Here is a 17,231-nt window from a genome sequence, read left to right as displayed (position 1 = left end):
TACTGCCCAGAGCCCTCCAGAATTATCTAAACCAGGTCAACCCTAGACTGTGTACTCTGTCTTGCCTTGCCTTGCCTGCAGAAAAACCCTCCAGAAGGCTCTGGCTCCTGACCAAAACGTGATGCTTTCCCTGTGGGCCCTACGTGGCAAGGCATGGACCCCTTCTCTTGGGAAAATGTAAGTAATAAAACTCTTTTTTCAATGGCATTGACCTCTGTGTGCCATCACTCAGTCACCTCTAATTTAAATCCCTCAGGCACAAATGGGACATCATGCTTGGAGAGTTCTCAAAGCCATACATGTGACCAAACCAGCAATACCATTCAATCAATCCCATCTGCATATTAGAATCAATCAGAGATTTTTAAAAATATCCCTTGATAATTCATTGTTATGCTCTCGAAATTTGTAATGTTTTAATTTTTCATGATTAAAATAAAAGTCAATATGAAAAATCCTGGGTCTGAGAGTTCCAGTGATATAATGTGCTGTATCTGGACCATGCATGGGGTTGCTCGGAGGTATTTACTTAACTTCACCAGGCTGGGTACTTAAGATTGGTACGTGTCACTATAAGGATATCACACTTTTGATAAGCACTTATTAATAAAAAACAAGAATTTATGCATGCTTTATGGGAGTACAAGTAAATCTAAAGTAGGTAAATCTAGAGCATCAACAAGGGGTGCCAGAGGGAAGCAGCCTGGTGGGGAGAGTGGAGATAAGTAGGGCAGCAAGTCTCACGCAGCTTTTTTAAAATGAAGTGCAATATTTTTCAATCAAAATTCTAAAAATTTAAATAATTATTATTCCATCAAAATGAAGAATGACACATATTAGAAGACATGAAATAAGTCAAAAACAACAAATTAGTCACAATCCTATTCATTATGACCACTAAGGACTTGCTGTATTTTTCTATTCATTGCTTTATTAATTAAAGTATTTCTTGAGATGATTGTAGATTCACATGAATTTGTAAGAATTAATACAGAGTGATCCTGTGCCCCCAGTGGGAAACATTTTATAAAACTTGAGTATGAAAACAACAGTCAAGATATGAACATTGGAGCGTGTGAGCGGAGCCGGTGGGTAAGCCGCGGCCACTGTAACCTGGGCTGTGAGGCTGCGGAAAAAGATCTGATTATGATGGACCTGACAGTTCCTTATGTGCTTGTCCCTGTGCACAGCCTTTGCCTTGAGCAAGCCCACAGAAAAGAAGGACCGTGTACATCATGAGCCTCAACTTAGCGATAAAGTTCACAATGATGCTCAGAGTTTTGATTATGATCATGATGCCTTCTTGGGTGCTGAAGAAGCAAAGACCTTTGATCAGCTGACACCAGAAGAGAGCAAAGAAAGGCTTGGAAAGATTGTAAGTAAAATAGATGGCGACAAGGACGGGTTTGTTACTGTGGATGAACTCAAAGACTGGATTAAATTTGCACAAAAGCGCTGGATTTACGAGGATGTAGAGCGACAGTGGAAGGGGCATGACCTCAATGAGGACGGCCTCGTTTCCTGGGAAGAGTATAAAAATGCCACCTACGGCTACGTTTTAGATGATCCAGACCCTGATGATGGATTTAACTATAAACAAATGATGGTTAGAGATGAACGGAGGTTTAAGATGGCAGACAAGGATGGAGATCTCATTGCCACAAAGGAAGAATTCACAGCTTTCCTGCACCCTGAGGAATATGACTATATGAAGGACATAGTAGTGCAGGAAACAATGGAGGATATAGATAAGAATGCTGATGGTTTCATTGATCTAGAAGAGTATATTGGTGACATGTACAGCCATGATGGAAATGCAGATGAGCCAGAATGGGTGAAGACAGAGCGAGAGCAGTTCGTTGAGTTTCGAGATAAGAACCGTGATGGGAAGATGGACAAGGAAGAAACCAAAGACTGGATACTTCCCTCAGACTATGACCATGCAGAGGCAGAAGCTAGGCACCTAGTCTATGAGTCAGATCAAAACAAGGATGGCAAGCTTACTAAGGAGGAGATCGTCGACAAGTATGATTTGTTTGTGGGCAGCCAGGCCACAGATTTTGGGGAGGCTTTAGTACGACATGATGAATTCTGAGCTGCAGACAGAGGAACCCGTGTTTCTTCAAAAGTAATTTATTTTTACAGCTTTCGTTTTCACATGAAATTGTTTGCGCTACTGAGACTGTTATTACAAACTTTTTAAGACATGAAAAGGCGTATGAAATAATGAAAATCATCCCGTCCCCATTCCTCCTCCTCTCTAAGGGACTGGAGGGAACTGTGCTTCTGAGGAACAACTCTAATTAGTACACTTGTGTTTGTAGATTTACACTTGGTATAATGTATAACATGGTGTGTTTATTTTTGTATTTGTTTTCTAGTTGGGAGTATTGTATGAAGGATCAAGATCCTCAACCCACACTTGTAGGCAAAAATTAGCCCTTTACTCTTTCTCAACCCCTTATATAATTTTTGTAATTCTCACTTAACTAATATTTTAAGCCTGAGATCAATAAGAAATGTTGAGAGAAAGGAAAAAAAAAAAAAAGATATGAACATTGGTTCAGTAAGATTAGTGAAGTTTCTTCAGACTTCCTCAGTTTTACCTGTGCGATTTTCATCACCTGTGCAGGTTCCTGTATCTACACCCACAGTCAGGATACTGACTAGTTCTTACCGTAAGCGTCTCTCAGTGCCCTTGGGTAGGGACACCCACCTCCCTCCACCGACACCTCATCATACCTAATCTCTGGCACCACTAACATGTCCTCCACTTCTAGAAAACTGTCATTTCCAAATGTTATGTTACGGAATCTTCTAGTTTGTAATCTTTTGTGATTTTTTTCCCCTTGACAAAAATATTGCTGGAAATTCATTCAAGTTGTTGCACATCTCAATATTTTCCCTTTTTATTCATTTAATTTTTCTGAGTAACATTCCATGGTATGGATGGATAACAGATTGTTTTAGTCACCTGTTGAAGAAAGTTTCTGTTAAAAATAAAACTTCTGTAACTTTTGGATACAAAGTTTCTGAGTTAGCATAAGTTTTTTTTTTTTTTCTAGAACAAATACCAAAGAGTGAAATTACTGGGTCATATGATAACTACGTTTAGTTTTATAGAAATTATGAATTTTTTTGCAGAGTGGTTGTACAATTTGACATTCCCACTAGCAGTGTCTCGTGACCCTGTGCCTCCACATTCTTACCAGCATTTGGTGTTTCCACACTTATTATTTTCTGTCAGTGTAGTACTATCTTATTGTGGTTTCCATTTACATTTATCCAAAGGCTAGGGATGTTATTTCATGTGCTTATAGTACATATCCTCTCCAGTGAAATGTCTGCTCATGTCTTTTGCTCATTTTCTAATTGAATTATTTTTGGTTTCTTTCTATTGAGTTTTGAAAGTTCTTTATATATTCTGAACATTAATCCTTTATCAGATATATGGCTTACAAATATTTTATTCTAGCCTGTCATTTGTATTTTCATCCTGCACACAATGGGCTTCCATAAAGTAAGATTTTACTAATTCCTGGTATGCAAGTCTGGTTCAACATTCAGAAATCCATGATGATCTACCATATCAGTAAGCTAAAGGAGAAAAATCTTGATAATACCAATTGATATATGAAAAGTATTTGAAAAAATCCAATACTCATTTGTGACAAAAATCTCTCAGAATAGTAGGGATACAGGGCAACTTCCTAAACATGATAAAGAATGTATGAAAAATCCTATCGCTGACATTATGCATATTGGTAAAAGACTGCAAGCTTTCCTGAATGTTTGCCTCTAAGGTCAGGGACAAAGCAAGGATACTGCTTTCACCACCGTTACTCAGCAGAGCATCGGCAGTTCTGGCTTAGTCACGCCACACAGTTCGTTCGTTGTTCTTTCTTTCTTTCTTTCTTTTGGTGTGCAATTGTTATATTTATTCAAAATAAGAATAGAAATGGAGATGAACACCAGTATTGTATATAATTATAATGCACCAATAAAATAATCAATACCTCAAAGAACAAAATTAAAATATAAATAAAAATAATAACTAAAAGTGGTAATTCTTTAAGAAGGCAAAACTTTTGTAAGGTAAATTTTTGTACACCCTACCATGTGGCCCACCCATTTCAGATGCCACAGACACCTCAAGTCCTCTCCTCTTCATGGCCAAGTCGCTATGGAGTCCGTAAGAAATATGTAGTTGCTTTTCCAAGATGCTGTTCAGGTAGGGACGGTAATGGAGCCAGGTTTTAGCCAGGGACAAATACGGGAAGGTATGCTAGCGGGCATCTGGGAGATATTTTTTCTCAAGGAAAAACTGGGAGAACTCTTCACCCCAGCCTTGTATGTGGAAATGATGCTTGGAACTGTTACAGTCATCTCTTGATCCTGAGGAGAAGGTCATGATAGCTAGGTGAGGCTAATGTCCTAACACTGGGGGTCTGTTGAGTCACTTGTGTCTCTGGAATCTCTTACCTCTAAACTTAGTAAGTAAGCAGTGAATGACTGTATGGCTCACACTGATATTGGTTGGGTTTTCTGTTACTTACAGCCAAAGCATTCCTACTGATAGACTCACTGACAGGTTAGCATTGCCGTACATTTTTTCTGGTCCCTTCTTCATTCTTCAGACTCCTTGTTACAGCAAACAGCACCAACACTTTTCTGTTTATCTGCTCATTATTCTTACCATCAATGAGGTAGACATTTTCAGCCATTTTCTTTGAAGGTCAGGGCTGACCACTTGGACAGAATGCAATAGCAAAAAAAAAAAAAAATTGAATGAATGGGTTGCTATTGCAAAAATTTGCCTGGATAGCCATGTAAAATAAGTATTCTCAATAAATCGCCATAGAAGGTGACAGTGATTTTGCAACAGTGCCTCATTAGTAAAAAGTCATTGAAAAAAGTTTCTTCTGCTGAACATGCATTAACAAACAAAGACCAGAAACTAGATTTAAAATAATGATCTCATTAAATGTTTACAGCACAACAGTAAATTTTTGCAAACAGTTGCAGTTTGGCAAACCACTCCTAATACATCTAGGAGGAAAATTTTAAAATACTAATCTGAAAGCCCAGGAAGCTGCTGAAGCAGCACTATCTTTTTTTTTTTTTTTTTTTTTTTTTTTTTTTTCTGTCAGCTAGAGGCAACCCAAATTCACAAAATCGGTCTCACCATTTAAGGTTTGGAATTTCAGAAGAGCGCTTTGTGTTAGGAAAGAAGTAAGCAGACAAAGCACAAGAAAAGTCAATTATTGAGGGGAAAAATGCTCTAGGGTAAACCCACACTAAAATTCTGTAGCACACAACTTCAGGAATGCAAGCACTAAGATTGAATCAAAGTGCTTCCTAGAATATGAACCCTTAGCAATCATTTAACTTCTTTCTTCTTCTTTTTTAATGTGTAGGAGGGCATCTTTGTTACAGTGAGTCTAGAAGATTCAGGGACCAGAAAGACATTTGTTCTTTTATAATAGACTATAGCAAGTCCCAGGCTAAAATTCAAGTAAGATGAGTCCAAAATGATGCTTATAATGACTACTGTTGCCCACTGATCCCGTAGGAATACTTTTGAAGTTGTTAGATGGAGAACCAGACAGATTACTCAATTATTGTGTCTGCTGCTCTCTATAACAATAGAGTTAGGTTCACTCTTTGATTCAGCCTCAGTGTTCTTAGCACAGATTTGCTCTGTTAAGCTTAAAATATAGAACTCTGTTCCAAATATATTCTGATTGCTTCGTTAATCTAATTCTAGATTTTTTTTTAAGACTTAAATATTGCTGACTTAGCAAAATTTGGTAAAGCTCACATCAGGAGCTCATGGAAAAAGTCCTCCTCCTCATTCCTTCTTTTACAACTGTCAGACAATACGGAATGAAGATTATTTATTGGTAAGTCATATATAAATATAGAGCAGAGGAAAACATTCCACACTTGAAAAAAATATGTGAGTAATACCTATAGGAACACATACTTGTCAACGCGCGCCAAGAGACAGACACCGGGCTCAGTGGTTCACAGGATGATCTCATTTAGTCCTTGTGACAGACTCACAAGGAAGACTCGCTAGTACTCCCACTTTACCAAAGGGGAAACTGAGGTTCAGAGGGTGAGTGACTGTTCCCAAAGCCCTAGTGGTAGAGTCAGGTTTCAGAGCTTCAACTGTGACCCAGGCCACTTTACAGCCTATTGACCTTCCTAACAGCCATCTACTGTCTCTAGAAGCCAGGGCCTGGACACAAACAAGGGCTCAAGTTCTGACCTGGAAAAGCCAGGCTGAGGGAGAGAACTACTAAGCCAAACTTCTCTGGTGTGTCCACTCCATGGAGCTGGACCTGGGCCCTGAATTCCGCAGAGACAGGATTGGTATGTGTTTAATCATTGACTGCAGAACGCTTATGAAGCTAGAATTAAAGAGAGGCAGTTAGGATAGATAGATGAACAGGTCAAATGGAGAAAATGGAGGTTAGTGTAGATCTGGGAAGTTGGAGACTGCCCCAGGGAAACTGGATGTCAGGGTCTCCAGAGCCCTTTGTTTACCAGGATTACCTGCCTATACTCCCCCTCCCAAAAGGTTGCAGACAGGAAGTTGCTAATTAGTGCCCCCTGGGCTGCTACCTGCCTAGATCATTCCTTTTGGCCCTTCCCCTGCCCATGTGCTTCCCACCAGGCATCCCCCAGGCCTAGTCATGTAGATAGGAAGGAGAAAGATAAGCAGGGAGAGAGTGGGAGAACAAAGAAAATAAAAGTCTATAAAAGGGGCAGGGCGCTTTCATTTCTTGGGATACCAGAATACCAGCCATGGTCCCCTTCTCCCTCCTGGGAGGAGTCTGGATTGCTACCTTTAAATAAAACCTGCTCTGTATGCTTGCCTCAGTGTGCTTCTCTAATGTTCAGACTTCAACATTTGAGGGAGCAGAACTCCTCACTGATAACTGGTGGTATCACTTAACACCAGTTGTATTTCTTTCTTTCTTTTTTTAAAATTTTCAGACTGCATTTTGATTCACTACACAAATGGGGTACAACTTTTCATTTCTATGGTTGTACAAGATGTAGATTCACACCATTCTTGTAATCATACATGTACATAGGGTAATGATGTCTGTCTCATTCCACCATCTTTCATACCCCCAACCCCTCCTCCTTCTCATTTCCCTCTATGTAATCTAAAGTTCCTCCATTCTTTTCTCATCCCCCAACCCACCACGTCCATTATGTATCATCCACTTATCAAGAAAAACATTTGGCCTTTGGTTTTTTGGAATTGGCTTATTTCACTTAGCATGATATTCTCCAATTCCATCCATTTATCTGCAAATATCATATTTATTCTTCTTTATGATATTTATTTATGGAATAATATTCCATCTTTTTTTAAAATGTATTTTTAGTTGTAGATGCACATAATGCCTTTATTTTATTTTATTTATTTTTATGTGGTGCTGAGATTCAAACCCAGGGCCTCGCACCTGCCAGGCAAGTGCCCTACCACTGAGCCACAACCCAGCTCCTACATATGTATTTCTAACATCTAGTTCCTGATTTTCCCTTTCTTCAATTGGACACTTCTTGAAATCTGCTGCTACAGTGACTAGGAAGTGATTATTTCAAAAGCATAAATGTGGGAAGTTTCTGGAGTCAGTCTCATTCTTTCTCTGGGTTTTGAGATGTGAATCTAGTCTGGATAAACTATAACAACAGGTAGGAAAAACCTTCCTGGCTCTGCCATATACTGGCATGACTGTTTTAAATGCTGTTTAGTTTCTCTAAGATCAGGTTCATCCGCAGGAAAAAGGAGATGCCACTCACCACACAGGTGAAAACAGGCCAACACTCACGGTATTCACCAAGAGGCAGCTGTGTCACTTCAGCAGAGTGACAGATGGTGTAGGCAACCCAAGAGGGCATTCCACAGCTGCCAATAAAGCACTATCAATGTACCTCAGCCTGAGTAAAGCCAGTATGGGACTGCCAAAGATGGCACTTTAGAATAATGTTAAATTCCAGGGAGAATCACTGTCTTTCCACAGTGGTGCTTTGAACTTCCTATCATCCACATAAAGGGCACACCATGTGGGAATGATTTTACAATTAATATTCAAGGAAGGTATTGCCTCTTTCAAATAAATAATATGTTTTATTAGATAATGATGTTTATTGTATTCATTATTTATTGAATGAATGAATGGTTTGCTTAATAAATGAATTCAAAACATTTCTTTTTTGCCTAGACTTCTTTGCCCAAGCAGGGAGTCAAAGCCAAATTTAATATCAAACCAGATGAACTATACTAACATTAGTTGTAGCACATTGTCTGCACCCCTTGTTCTATTTTGGGGGGTGTATTGGGATTGAACTCAGGGGCATTCAACCACTGAGCCACACCCCCAGCCCTATTTTGTATTTTATTTAGAGACAGGGTCTCACTGAGTTGCTTAGCACCTTGCCATTGCTGAGGCTGGCTTTGAACTCGCGATCCTCCTACCTCAGCCTCCCAAGCCACTGGGATTACAGGTGTGCACCACTGCACCCGGCTCCCTTTTTCTGTGTGACTTTGATTTTCTTACCTTCCTTCCTTCTTTCCTTTCTCCCTTCTTTCCTTCCTTCCTCCCTACCTTTCTCCCTTCCTTCCTTCTTTCTCTCTCTCTTTTTTTTTTTTTTTAAATTAAAACTTTTATTGAGACACTTGTAGGAGTATGAAAAGCATAGAGAGATCCTTTATACTTTGAGAAATTTCCTTCAATGGGAACATTTTGTAAAACTAGTATAATACAACTAGCCTATGGACAATGCTTCGATCCCTAATCCTATTCAGATTTCCTTAGCTTCACGTGTGTGTGTGTGTGTGTGTGTATGTGTGTGTGTGTGTGTGTGTGTGTGTGTGTGTGTTTGTACTAGGTTCCTTACAATTTTATCATCATGTGTAGGTTCCTGCATCCACCACCACAGTAAAGTTTCTGAATGGTTCCAACACCACAGAAATCCCTTGTGTTGCCCACTGGTAACTACACCCATCTCTTCCCAGTCCTCCTCCTTCTCATTCTATTTTCAAGCCCTATTTTCTACATTTTTGGAAGTCTATAGGAGATAAACAGAAATAAACTAATACTTAGAAACCAAGGTCATAACTCCATCCTAGTCTTATTGGCCATGTCAACTAACCTAGCCAGAGAACTACCAACATAAGTCCTTTCCCAGCAATGGGAAAACGTTTGCATTATTTTCATTTCCAAATTTAATTTAACCAAGAGTAATGGAGTGTCCAGTGCTCCAGGCTTGTGCAAGGTACAGGAAAAACAGAGATGAATAAATACAGGTGTTCATCAACAATGGGGGAGGTAGATATGAAAAGAAGCAATGTAATACAGATGTCACAGTTTGTTTTAAATTTGTGCATGCTAGTATAGATGAGGGAGCAGGGTTGGAGAGAGAAAGAGATGCGTTAGAAACAGCTAAAAATTGACAATCTCTACAAATGCCTTGTACAAAGGCTTTACCTAAAGCTAGGGGGGTTACACAAGGGCAATATTTAACAAATAATATCAGAAGAAACATAAACATAAAGGATTTGTGTGTGAAAGATAAAGAGAGAAAAGAGAGAGGAGAGATTCAACCTACAGAAAGATCATCCAGGAGTTCAGAGCTTCATACTATAAAAAGAAAGACAGTGCACATGAATAATTCTGAACTGCAAGATGCAAACAAGGGAAAAGCAACAAAGAGAGGTAAATAAGTACTTCAAAACTTACTAATGGCACAGGGTGAAAAGATGCGCGATCTGTAAAATATTACAACAGGGAATCTACTAAGGCTAGTACATATGAATTGCACACATTCCTGGCCTGAAATTAGGGAGAAGTTGATACCTTCATTCATTTATTCATTCATTCATTCATTTGTTCGTTCGTTCATTCAAAAATATTCAATAAAAACATATTATGGGGCCAAACCTCTCTTCTAGGCACTGGAAAAAGAAGGGCAAGCAAGTCACACAGGAAGACCATACAGCCCCCAGGGTATTCAGACAAGCACACATACAGCTATCACATGTGGTGGGAGCACCATGATGTAGGAAGGACAGCGAGCTATGGAAGCACATGAGTTATGTTGGCTAATCAAGATCCAGTGGACAGGGTCACAGAAGATTTCTTGGAGAAAGTGGTAGATAAGTCGAGACTTGGATGACTAATGAGTCAGGGGCAGGGGGGAAGAGAGAAGAGGAATATGAGGGTCTTTGAGGCCAGGGAGTTTGGAGAAAAAATGAGTGCTCAGCAGAAGAACAGAAAGCTAACTTGGGGGTCAAGAGACTAATTAAACTAAAAATTTAATTATTTGATACCTACAGGAGTGAGGGGGCACTTACTATGTTCCAGAGAGTGAACTAGATGACTTTTCATGTTTTTTCACTTAATTCTCACAACAACCTTGTGATTTAGGGACTATTATTTCTACTTTACAGATGAGGAGCCCAAGATTTGGAAAGATTAAGTAACTTCTCCGAAGTCATACTGTACAAAAATGACAAGAGCTCAGATTTAAATTCAGAGGGGTCTGATTCTAATACCCAGGGACCTTACTTAACCAGGTTACTTTCGTTATCTATTTTCTAATTTTATAATTAAGATACAAATTACAAAAATTATGATGATGGCTAGAATTTTGTTTTAAAGGAAAGGAAACCAACCATTAAGTACAAGATCTGGGGTCAACATATTCAGTCGCGTTCCGACCTTTGGTCCTATTCAATTTCAGCTTCAACCCTCTATGACACTTCCCTGACACCCACCCCCACACCCATTCAATACTGGGTGAGGTGACACCATGCATACCCTGTTTTCTTTATTTTCTTGTTTGTTCCCAACTAGACTGTATGCTTCATGAGGGTAGTGTATCATGAGAACCTAGCTCAGTGACCAACATACAGCAGATAGTACATAAATATCCATTTAATGAACCTTCTAGATTAAGGTTAACTGAAAGAAATACTGAAGTTGAAATGCGCACTTGTGTCCAATTGCCTTCAGCTGGAAAGTGAAGGGGTTATTCTAGCTAGTTTGGGCAGAGACTGTAAAGATTAATGAGTTAATGTCTTCTGCATACACTAGGTACTCGGAAGATACTACATACGTAGAAAATGCCACGGTTTATTTTCTGTGGTGTATAAATGACCTTGAGAATACCATCACCATCATTTGTAATGCAGTGCAGCAACTGAGGAAAAGTTTCAATTAATTATTCGTAGTTTTATGACCTGAGCGATAAGTCAGAGTTTAAAGCAAAGAAGCATTAATGGGATTCTGCAAGAAGCCCAAGAGGGAAATCAAAGCTGAAGCGATGCCTACCTAATTGATACTTAGAAAAGACTTTTGAAGGCAAAGGGCACATCCACAAACGCACTGTGTATTGGGAGAACATCAAAGAGGCGGCAGGACAGTAGGAAGAGCAGAAGTAAAAAGAAGCCAAGAGCATATGGCAATGCAGCCTTGTCAACTCCCTGCTTTAAAATCACTGGGTGTACCCATTAAAAAATGAAATTTTCTGCATCCATCCTTGATACCCCAAATCAGAATTGCTTAGGGTGAAGTCATTGAATTTACATTTTATCAGGTTTCTTAGGTCATTCTCAAGCACTGAAAAAGTAAATCACTAATTATTAAATCCGTTGAACATGATATGTTAATTTGATACGTTCATGGTAGTTTTCTCTTTCGACCTTTGCCCACTTTTTTCCTCTTTGCAGCACAGGGATCAAACCCAGCTCCTTGCGCATGCAGCTTTACCAGTAAGCCACACCCGCGGCTCACATCTCCGAGTTTAGAAAGCAATGTCACTTAGATTTTTCTCAGATTTGGAGTTTTGTAATAGGCAGAGCCCTCTCCACCTGGTTTTTATTGTAGGTCACACAAGACACCTTTTCTGAGGGATGATGGCACTTCATCTCTTGGATCAAAGAGGAAACAGTGGTTACAGTTAGGGAAGAACAACAATAAATATGACACAAGAAAAATTCACTTTTCCTTTCCTTCAGAAAAGATGAGGAAAGATTTGTGATTTGAAGTGTAACACAGGGAGTCAAATACTGCATTAAGTGGGCAGAATATGAGGCAAAACGGAAGCAAACAAAACAAAGTATGGATACCAATACTGGAGATTTTTCATCTCTAAACTAAGCTGGCAAACAAAAACCGGGCCCTGAGGAGGAAGATAATAAAGGACCAGCAGTCACTCTGCAAAGGAAGGCATGGCCCCGGATTCTCCAGAAAATGGGAAAGGTGAAATCTACGTTGGCTTTCTTTTGATCAAAACACAGCTGAGTTCGCATATCTTTCTAGCTTTGAGAGGTGGTCAAAACTCAGAAACCACGACCCCATTTAAGAGAAAGTGGAAAAATGACCAACTACCCTGTTTGTAAAGGGCAATAACATGGATTTCATCCTTGCAAGGAAACTTCCTAGCAAACCATATGGCCCATTTCTGTCTTTCAATGTTAGAAATACCCCCTAAAATACTTCTTACAAAAATAACATTCTTTTCCCACTCCAAGTATCTTGGCATCTAAATGCTATTCTAAGCATTTTAGAAAGATAAATTAGTCCATGCTATTTACAACAATGAATACCATGCTGTGGACTGAGATATTTTCCTTTGAATTGCCAAGAAAGGAACAAAGGTGTCATATAAACCCTGGAAAATAAGCTCAGGGAACAAGTCCTGATTTGGACTCTGGGATGATTTGGAAGACTGCCAATGCTGAGGCAGGAGTGGGGGCCTGTGAAAAGGGGTCTTTTCTCCAAAGTTTTATTTGAGGATTGAATGCTAATGACAAAGTGGCCCAGCTCAATTATTTTAGCTACTCTGCCCTGATCTTCCTCATAATAAGCAAGAAATCATCAACTACTTAGGAAACTTCTCATTTTTCATAAAAGCTTGGGACTGCTCTTTGTTTATTGTATGTTTTGATTTCCACTATTGGAGAGAAGAGAATTGATTTAAACACTTAGGTAATTACAGATAATTCTCACTGGCTCAGAAGCCAGTTTACTCAAAGGGCAGATTTCAGATTTCTGTAGTTTTCCACCTTGTGCTTCACCCTTTATCAATACTGAAGTCCTATTGCTCTTCCTCACACCCAGGTCTGGTGTGGCGATAGCCTATGTGAGGACCTCAAGAGATTCCTTGCTGGGCTCTCAGGTCCAGAGGAAGAGGCCTCCTCTCTCACCTCAGGCCTCCTCCATAGCACTGTCCCTACTACATGCATAGGGTTACCGGTGCAGAAGAGATTCAGACTGTAATGCAGCTCCTTGGGTTTCTTAAAGCGTAAGCTACATACAACCTGCTTCAGAAGTAAAAGAGGACCTTGTTAAAAATTCTGTGTCCTGGGCCTAACCCCAGGCTTACTGAGTCAGAATGGGGAACTTGGGAACTGCAATTTTGATAGGCTTTGCAGGTAATTCTTTTCACACATACGTTTAAGGACTACAGACATAAGCTTAAGGTCTCATTATCTAAATCTATTTGGTTCTTGTGTTCAATAGTGAATTCCAAAATCAAGGGACAGCATCTGAATCTTGTTGGTTCCTGGAATTTGGAAAGCAAGAGATTGGACTGCAAGGGAGAATGGTATTTGAAAAGGAGAAAAAGGCCAATATGATCCATAGCTTGACTATCTGTGAAGAGCATCAGCACGTTTTAGTAAAATCGTTAGGGTGGCTTGAGTGTGACTTGGAGGCGTATTCTGGGTTTCTCTCAGTTGTGGAGGTGCTCCAGAATGAACTAACAGCACGGCCTTTCTGCTGCCTCGCATCATCTGTTAAACAGTGCCATGGACAACCCACGTACCCTTTGATTTAGGTTTCATTTTTGCTATTTTGTCAACATTCATAAAATAAGGCTGTGGGCTTGGGCTCTGTTACCAATCCAAACTCCAGTCCTCCCCACCTTGAGACCAAGAAGTCTCTGTTTCTTAATTTCCTCTGTTATGAAATGAGCATGCCATTTATGGTGCCAGTCATATGTCGCGCTCAGGGTTATCAAGGAGAGTTAAGCAGTGAAAAAGCAGGGCACACGATAGGTATTAACATGAGTAATCACTGTTAATAATTTCACATTATCACTACAAAAACATAACGCTGCTTTGACCAATGAGGAGAAGCTGAGCTGCTTAGTCTAAAGTCTGGGGATTACTTGTGGATTTAAATTATTCACACTCTGCCTATCACCTTTTGCCATAGATAGTTCAACGTTCACAGTTCTCTGTAATATCATGTAATTTTTTGAAGCTTCTACATAGACCTGCCTAAAATGACTGCGAGCTTTACAAATTTTCCTTATTTTGTTCTTAGGTTTAATAGGTGGGAATAGGTAGACAGACATAGATATAAATACGGATTTTTAAACAGAACCTTTCTTTTTAATCTAGGTCTACAGGTTCTAAATAAGATTTGGTATGTTACCCAACCTCTACAACTGTTACCACAATGAAATCTCACAGAACCTGATGCATACTCAGAAATATTTACAATACATGTGACAAAGTGTGTCTATTTCCATGGCACCTGTCACCATGGTAGCGGAGCAGCACTCCTCCTGGAACAAACAAGTCAGTAATATAGCCCTTGGTTACTGCCTCCTAAAAGCTTTGCTCTTGAATGATGGGGACACTTTTTGTTTGTTTGTTTTAGAGAAGTCATAAAATTCCTCCAAAATAGATAATTATTGCAAAATACCGCTTAATTGTGCTAAAAACAAAATAACAAACTCTTGTAACTCTCCACATCAGCTAGAGAAGGATTCCTCTTTTCTTTCTTTTTAGAGAAGTATTTCCCAGGAAACCATGCAAAACATGCAGAAATACATTGTGCTTTGAACTTTATTGGAAGGTTCTTTGGCAGAAAGGTTAAACAAGAAAGCAGAGAGTGGTGACTGTTTAGAGGAAGGCCACCTTTACCCTAATTTGAACCAATTCATCTGTTTGTTGAACTAAATACAGGGTTAGTTTCAATTCCCAGTGAACCCAAATTCAGGCTTCATAACATGCTTCTTACTTCGTGTTGATAATATGGACAGAAAGAGTAAGGGAAAATGTGTTGAAATGTTGGGTGCTGATTGGCCCAGGTGATTGCATTGGATACAGTTTTTCTGTCCTTTTCTTCATAGTCTATTCTATTTTTCTAATTTTCTCTGCCTCTCTTTTCTTTCATCTTATGTATCCATAACTAAGACTAAAATCTATTTTATTATCTGTATATTTATTAGATACAATTTAGAATTCTACATGCATCCATCCATCAAATACTTAATAAGTATTTGATGTGCTAGAGACAATTCTTAATTTGGACACACGAACAGATACATATCCTCTAATAAAAACTCAGGTATATGCCTTTAATTTATGTGGTTCTGTTGATTGATTTTTTTTTCCTCCATGAGTTACTATTCTATTTAATAGAATAAAAATTCTCAGGAGGCTGAGGCAGGAGAATCGAAAGTTCAAAGCCAGCCTCAGCAATTTAGTAAGGCCCTAAGCAACTTATCGAGATCCTGCATCAAAATCAAAAATAAAAACAGCTGGGGGGGCTGGGGTTGTGGTTCAATGGTGGAGTGCTTGCCTCGCATGTGTGAGGCTGGGTTCAATCCTCAGCACCACGTAAAAATAAATAAATAAAATAAAATAGAACATAGATTGCCTAGGGAAGGATGACTGTAATAAGACATGCTAAAAAGTCTGGAAGTAATGGAATTGTTCAATATCTTGATCGTAATGGCAGTTTTATGGCTATATGTGCATCATCTCTCACCAAATTATCTACTTTACATATTAGAGGTTTATTGTACAATCATACTTTATAAGTTAATTACTTGTAGAAAGGTAAAAATATACACTCATGGTATTAATGTATTTAAATATTATGAAATGTTTCAATATGACTGTCATGAATTTCAAGGATATCCAACAATGTTTAATGAAAAATTTAGGATAAAAAAACATATGCATCATATTTACATCTATGTACCCATAACCAGGAAAAAAGAATAAAAAAATACACCAAAAAATAAAAAAATAAAATAAAATAAAATAAAGCCGCCTGGGAATGTGGCTCAGTAGTTAAGCACCCCTGGATCCAATCCCTGGTACCAAGAAAAAAAAAAACAAAAAAAACGGGGGGTGGTAATTTGATAAAACCAAAATTTTCTTCATCCTACTTTCTTCCAACATTTTTCTAGCTCCAATAACAATTATATCAATCAGTGTCATATCAATTCCAATCTCAAAGTGCGACCATTCCCTGCAGTAGGCACTGGGAAGTGATACATCTGGGTCACTCACTATTCTCCTCCCGGCCTCTCGCCGATGCTCATGCTTACCATTAGGATGGGTCCCATCAACCCCGTCTGCACCCTGGATCTAGCTCTTGCATTAGATCCAGGCATCTATGAACTCTTCTTTCTTGGTGCACCTCTCCTTGGAGCCCTCCCTTTTGTACAGTCAGTCAAACCAAAAACAAGGATCATCCCAGATTCCGTGTTCTCTCCCGGGGTCCTCTTCATGCCCACCCTCACAACTTGATTTATACTTCCCACATCTTGCAAACTCACCCTCTCAGGTGCTAATACTGCTGAGTTTAGACTTCAGACTCTCATCACCACTCACCAGATTTTCGTTATGGTATTTCAACGATTCTGTTGGTTGCCAATCTATCCTTCACATGGAGAATTCCTTTCGAAAGTCAATCTGATTGTAATTCTCTCCTTTAAGAAGCTAGACAATGTGCTGTACCTGATCTGCCTCCTTCCCGTCTCCTCAGCTTCATCTCCCAAGGCTTTACTGCTGACATCTTATTTTCCAGGAAAAAAAGTATCCTAGTTCCCTGAACCCTCATGCTACCTCACCTTTGGACCACTTACACGTATTGCCCCCTTCGGCAGGAATCCTGTCACCTGTTCCATCTTTCAGCAAACCACACAGTTTCATACTTAGCTTAAGGTCACCTCCATGTCTCTCCTCATCTGTGACGTCACTACTTCTTGTACATATTCTCATGATTGTTTATTTAGTCAACCAAAATTTACTATGTAACCAATAAATGCCATGCACCATGCTGGCTCCTGAGCATGCGGATGTCTGCTTCAACAGAGGGATTGAGGAGTCCCCTCACCTTTACCGCCCTTGGGTATTTGTACCTCTTGATCACTAGATGGCAGGGAATGCACTTCTG

At 39.3% G+C, this 17,231-nt stretch overlaps 2 protein-coding genes across 3 annotated transcripts in view; one reads left to right on the top strand and one right to left on the bottom strand.

The window, feature by feature from the left end:
* RTN1 (reticulon 1) overlaps nucleotides 1-17,231 on the bottom strand; it is a 279,751-nt gene that overhangs the window by 44,590 nt on the left and 217,930 nt on the right. The gene's annotated exons all lie outside the window — the stretch shown is intronic.
* LOC306653050 (calumenin-like) lies at nucleotides 1,112-2,339 on the top strand. Its single transcript, XM_079125843.1, has one exon. It carries the CDS (start codon nucleotides 1,169-1,171, stop codon nucleotides 2,093-2,095), a length of 927 nt encoding a protein of 308 aa, XP_078981969.1. The 5' UTR covers nucleotides 1,112-1,168; the 3' UTR covers nucleotides 2,096-2,339.

This window comes from Sciurus vulgaris (assembly GCF_902686455.1).
Source record: "Sciurus vulgaris genome assembly, chromosome: 2".
Classification (NCBI taxonomy): Eukaryota; Metazoa; Chordata; class Mammalia; order Rodentia; family Sciuridae; genus Sciurus; species Sciurus vulgaris.
This window is presented reverse-complemented; position numbering and strand designations above follow the sequence as displayed.

Excerpts from the sequence above, each read along its gene's own strand:
- LOC306653050 (XM_079125843.1), top strand. The coding sequence starts at position 1,169 with ATGTGCTTGTCCCTGTGCACAGCCTTTGCCTTGAGCAAGCCCACAGAA.